Below are 6,240 nucleotides of genomic sequence, written 5' to 3' on the forward strand. Positions count from 1 at the left end.
TTTGGATTTTTAAGAGCAGAATATCGTCATTTCCTATTATGATCTTTTATTACTACTACTAAGAAGGTGGAAAAGAGATGAACGGAATAAATCCTCCTAAAACTGGTTATAAAATGAAAACTGAGATTTTCACAAACAGAAACTGAACACTAATAACATATACAGTACATAATAACATGTTAACAATAAAGATCCTATCACAATATATATATATATATATATTTGTTTATTTATTTATATACAGAAGCTTCAGGCATTATTTACATACTAAAGATTATTAAAATATAGCATTCAGAAAGAATAAATATATATATATATATTTTCTTTTTTTTCGGTACAATATATACATATATATATATATATTTCGATCTATTTTGACGTCAACGGCAGTAACCTATGTAAATATTACACGGAAGCTTCCAATCACAAAAAAAATAATTTTTCCGCCATCTTTTTATGTAGGCACTCTTTATTTTTGTGTGTTTTTTTGTAAGCATCACAATGTAAACTAAAGTTTCGGCAATACGAACAATACACTCTTGTAAAACATTATTTCGTTAACGGAGTTATACAAGACCTTCTTTAGATATGTAATATAACAAGTTGTTGACCTACCATTGAGCTAAATCTGGGAGGAGGGATACGTATAAAGTATTAAGTTACGAAAAATCAAGATTTAATACATTCCACCTTTGGAATTTTTTATATAGTTTCGGATAGTCTGGAAGGATTGCGATTTCGATAGACATTAACAAATAATTGTGTGTGTAGGCCTATATATATATATATATATTTATAGTAATATATATGGTATGTAGAAACTAAAAGATATTACATGTTTTTGATTTTTTATGACCGGAAAAGGGTTTCCTTTTTAAGAATCTAAATCCCTTTTCACTATGCTTCGAGGTACTTGGATTACGTTGGGGTAACTGTGCAGAAGATACAGATTCTGTCACTTCGCCTTCTCTGTTCTGCGAAGGACAAGTCTGTAACTTATGCACGATGATTCTGTAAGTGCCCGTGATGTTGGATCTCGATCCTTTATCGGCACACTCTTTTAACATCTCTTCGGTGATTCCCAATTCTTTCAATTGTTGTCTGGTTTCTCTCTCTATATCACTAAAAGGTCCGTCGGGATTGGTGTTAATACTATATTTGGTTAGTTCGGATGGAAAGTGTTGGTTCCTCAACCATTCTGTGTTTTTAATCTGTTCTATGGTATAACGATAATGGGGTACTATCTGTAGGATTCCTCTCACTAATTGACAACAAGAGTCGCTAACGTATTGTGGTATAACGTAATGACCTTCCAGGATTAGTTTTTTGAGAGCTGCGACAGTTTGAGCTTTAAAGGGCATAGAACCGGTAACCATGAAGTATAGCAACACTCCCAGTGCCCATATATCAACGTAAGCTCCGACGTAATTTTCGTCCTTGAAAAGTTCGGGTGCGGCGTAAGGAGGTGAACCACAAAAAGTACAAAGAGCTTCCTCTCGTTCTCTCACTTGAGTGCTGAATCCGAAATCGCCTACTTTAACTACGTTTGGCCCAGCGAAGAAAACATTTTCGGCTTTCAAATCTCTATGGATGATGTTTCGTTGATGCTGCAAATATATAAATCAAGTTTATAATAATATATTACGCATTAGAAGCGGCGTTAATCTATTCCGAAAGCCTATTAATGCGTTTACGGGATGTAAAGCGGCGTAACGTAAACAAATACAAGTCGTAACGACACGGACAAGCCGTAATTAATATTGTTTTCAAACCTTGCCGAGTTATATTTATGGTTTCGCTCACGCTTAAAACATCTTTACCGCGTTTGTATGCCTTATTTGGATGATATCCTTGAACGCATTAAGATTCACTAGACTTTTTTAGTACATTTCTTCCCAGGCAGTATTCATTAAGGATGAAAAAGATAAAAGACGGATGCCAGTGACACATCACAAATCGTTTTATTACGTTGGGGAATTTGTAAAGTCAAACTTAATAAAATTTAATCGGCTTTGCTATATAAACTTCGGTAGGAAAAATAGAAGAGAACGGAAATTAAGCATCGATAAGTAATTTATAATTCAGACGATGAAACGAATTTAACGACTGATAGTTCCCTCGAGTGATATCGCATTAAGATAACTCGTACATCATCCTTTTCAACTTACCATATGGTCTAATGCAGCCGTAACTTGAGCGAATATATGTTTTGCTTCCATTTCGGGAAATCTCCCATCTGTGGATATCCTATGGAAGAGTTCTCCTCCGTTAGCATACTCCATCACCAGATAGATTTTGGTCAAAGTTTCCACTACTTCGAACAGCCGTATTATATGAGGATGATGCAGTCCCTCCATGCTAATAATTTCCCTGCTTAACATTTTTTGTGTTTTCTGGTCGAGTTTCGATTTGTCCAAAATTTTAACCGCTACTCTCTCTGTTAAATAGAATAATTAGCATTTTAATCTTCTAATACTTTTAAATTATATAAATTATCTAAATATAGGCTTACATCCCGACTTAGCCAGATTATTCTTGATTTTTCTGACATTATTTAAGAATAAAAATAATAAAATTTTATAGACTAGTTATTTAAATATTTTACAAGAAATTTGTTTATGCATTTAAATGACTCAGTTGCGGATTTACGTAACTCTTTGTTTTAATTTATTCACCTTTACTTAAGCAATGAACGGCAGCTTTGACTTGAGAAAAATTTCCACTCCCGATGTCACCTCGAAATCTGTAAAATCCCACTCGTCTTCCTAGAGTTATCTCCTTCTGCCATTTCTCGTCGTTGTTTAGTCTTTGTAAGATCCTTTGATACGGAGTTAACTCCACTTTATCCAAAGAGGTGGACGAGGCGCTGTGATTGTCGACACTCCCCGAACTCGAACTGGTGGCCTGAGAAGTAATGGAAGGTCGCTGATCAACAAGCGGTGAAATTCGAGCTGCTGGCATCCTAGAAACGTAAAATTAATTTTTATTACAACAATAGGAGCGATCGCGATCCAGAACCGATGGTAATTTATCAGAATCGTTTTATATATGCAAATATTGGAAGATTCGTCCAATGCAGATCGATGATAAATCGCAAAAAAAGAAAAAAACTGTGCCGTATCAATTGCTGAAATTCAATAAACATCGCGTGAGAAAACTAAACTAAAACAGGATTTATGGACATAGGAAATGGAAGTGGAACTTTCCAATTTTCTAAAACTGAGAAACTTACTTTTCTCCCTTTAGTTTCCGAAAGTAAATGGAAACTTAGTTTAATCATTCAAAAGTTTTTTGTAAGTGTCGTCGATAAGAAAAGCAGATAATCGCTAAAGAATGAGACGAATATCGATATATAGCCTATATATATATATTTTTTACTTTTATAAAATAATACTTGTAAACGTTTTCTAATCTAATAAAATAAAATGAATTAAGTAAACAGATAACTCGAAATAAAATCTAACGTTAAAGTTTCAAGTTTCGAAAAGATCTAAGTTTGGTATTTTCCTTTTGTTTCAGGAATCGAAAATCAATCTTCGGAAACTTGATTTTTGAAATGTCAGATCGTCTCTACATCGCATTAAAAATTAAGAAACAAAAATCTAAAAGACTGATTCCTCTCTCTCTCTCTCTCTGTTACAATTAAATAAGCAATTACCTTTACGTAAATTTTATTTAAATAACAACAAAAATTGTTTTAAATAACTTTACAAAATACATTTCTATCAAATTACAATGTTATTTTTTCGGTCAATACAAGTTTATAAATTTAAGAAATTTTGTTTTAAATTCTGCTTCAAGGTCGACTCCATCTTTGATGGATGCTGGCTCTTCTTCTTTCTCTTTTATAACATGGAGGTTATAGAGTAGCGGCTTTGTCTCCGACGAGATCTAGATGATGGCTGTATTATATTCGTTATATATATATATAGCAATTTATATCCCATCATGAAACGTGAAGCTGAATTCTCAAACGTTATATACACTCCTTTCTTCTATTATCATAGTAATTTAATCCTGTAGAAACTACTTTATCCATTGTATAATATAAAAGTTCATAGTTTAATTTCTATTAAGTTTAAATTTCTATCAAATATTCGATAATAAAGTCAGATATAATAACAGGCGGTTAATCGTTAAGTTTTTGTAGTATCAACAGAGCGAAACCTATATTTTTCACTTGGGAGTAAACATCCGTAAGATGAAATTTCATCATAGGTCCGAGTCAATATTCTGTATCTAGCGAGACGTCCATCATATCGAATTCTTCCATTATTTATTTAAAAAAACGTAACGCATATACTTAATTAGAAAAACCTGGAGTAGATATATCGAAAAATTAGGAATAAAAACGTGATTAATTAAATGCAGCGATTGTGCATTGGTTTGTACGGTACGTGATAACGGGGACAGGAAATGTCCTAATTGACGAATTAGCCTTGGATACTTCAATATTTTGAGAGTTTGTAGCAATTAGGGATTCAAGAGTCGATCGTAAATGGGTCAGACATCGACCAGGACCTTAAAACTATATGTTAGGCTTGGGGGAAGAAAAAAAAAGAATTCGCACCTGAACCTCCCAGGGATTTTGGCAACAGAACAGCAACATTTTAAGACGTTCCCGCACATTTCTACCATATTTAACTACGGATTTATGTATATTAATTTAAGCAATAGTTGTAGGGACTAGACTAAATCACATTCCAAATGTCACGGTGCAGATGCATTTTAGTACAGTTTACCTACCGCAGTTGCTATAGAGATATCGATCACGATCCGCGAATTTCTGGCGGAAACAATTTTAAAAAAAATATAATATCATTTGTTTTACTAGGTTAACACAAATACCTTCGAATAACTAGGAATTAGCAAAATAAATCTCGTTTCAGTTTAAAAAAAACTGAAGTGCCGTTAATGATACAAGCTGCGTTAATGAGTAATAATAAACAACGAGAACGCCATAAATCCAATTTCAAATAAAATTACAGAGAGAAAGGAAATTAAATTGCATTTCGTTCTGGCAAGGAGGATGAAATCTGCAAAGCTTCTTACGTCGAGTGATGATGAATCGATGCCATCTCGTGCTTAGAGGATAAATATCCTAAGACAAGGCCTACATCCACGAGGAAGAAAAAGAAAGAACAGTTCGGTTTCGCTCTGTTTCATCCATAAAGCATTATCCTTAAAACTTATAAATGTTAAGATAGATAAATTACTATTATGATAGCGATTCGATGAGTAGAATAGTAATTTATGTAGCGAAGAAAATTTGGCATTAACTAGATGAACCTATACCTATACACGGAGTGATATATTTTATCGCTAGTATATCTTACTGTATAGGGCCTATTCTCTAGGTATTTTTTTCAAACCAGTTAAAGTATCAGAAGCGTGTAATGAATAATTAGTTCTATTTGAATTACGATATTTATAGAATAAAAGAAATTATGTTTTTTTTTGTTATAAACTTACCTTCTTTCTTGGTTTTATCTTTGATTTTTTACATCTTTTTCCTAAAAGGTCTGGACAACTTCAGGCGGTAAAAATCCATCACGTTAATAGAACTCCATGTAATCTGCAAGAGTTATTACTTTAATATAAATTTCATTTTATTTTGCAAATATTTGCTTAATTTAATTATCAAATGAAAAAAACATCTTTGCGTTCTACTACTTTGTTGATCTTTCTAAGTACCTTTGAAAAAATGTGTATCATTTTTAATTAAAAGTATAATTCAACTTATAAGCTCTCTTAAACATAAACAAATTTGCAATTTTTATTTTTATTTTTTCAGCAAATAACTCGTTAATTTCGTAAAGTAAATTGCAAAAATAGCTACAAAACGTAAAACCAAAGGGAATAAAAATAATTAAGAATTAATAGGGTGAGAAAGGGCCATTTTTCAAAGTAAAAATACCGTTAAAAGGCGTAAAATTTTTCAAATTGTGTTTAGAAACTGGGTTTAAACAGTTTAAAAAATGAAAAAAATATAAATATAAAGAAATTTAAAAAATAAAATAATTAAAGAATTTGATGGTTAATTATTGAATATTACCATTAATAAATACGTTTATAAAGTTAAAAATATACAGTAGACTGTTGATATAATAAAGAATTATGCATAAGTACTGCTATTTTTTATGTATATATATGAACCCTTGAAGCGAATGAATGAATTATAACAGGTGAAAAGTAAGGTTTAGGTACTTAAAAAGGAAAATCGGAGTTAATTAAATATTT

General features: G+C 31.9%; 1 protein-coding gene across 1 annotated transcript; it reads right to left on the minus strand.

Annotated features, from left to right (window-relative positions):
- Window positions 1–194: 194 nt before the first annotated feature.
- Window positions 195–5,658, minus strand: LOC111635223 (serine/threonine-protein kinase NIM1-like). The gene is made up of 4 exons (XM_023380119.1): window positions 5,473–5,658; window positions 2,676–2,962; window positions 2,169–2,437; window positions 195–1,607 (listed from the first exon to the last, which is right to left on the minus strand). Exons 2-4 carry the CDS (start codon window positions 2,959–2,961, stop codon window positions 822–824), a joined length of 1,341 nt encoding a protein of 446 aa, XP_023235887.1. The 5' UTR covers window position 2,962; window positions 5,473–5,658; the 3' UTR covers window positions 195–821.
- Window positions 5,659–6,240: the final 582 nt, after the last annotated feature.

The sequence above is a fragment of the Centruroides sculpturatus genome, unplaced genomic scaffold, assembly GCF_000671375.1.
Source record: "Centruroides sculpturatus isolate CEXI.00-Female unplaced genomic scaffold, Cexi_2.0 scaffold878, whole genome shotgun sequence".
NCBI classification, from domain to species: Eukaryota; Metazoa; Arthropoda; class Arachnida; order Scorpiones; family Buthidae; genus Centruroides; species Centruroides sculpturatus.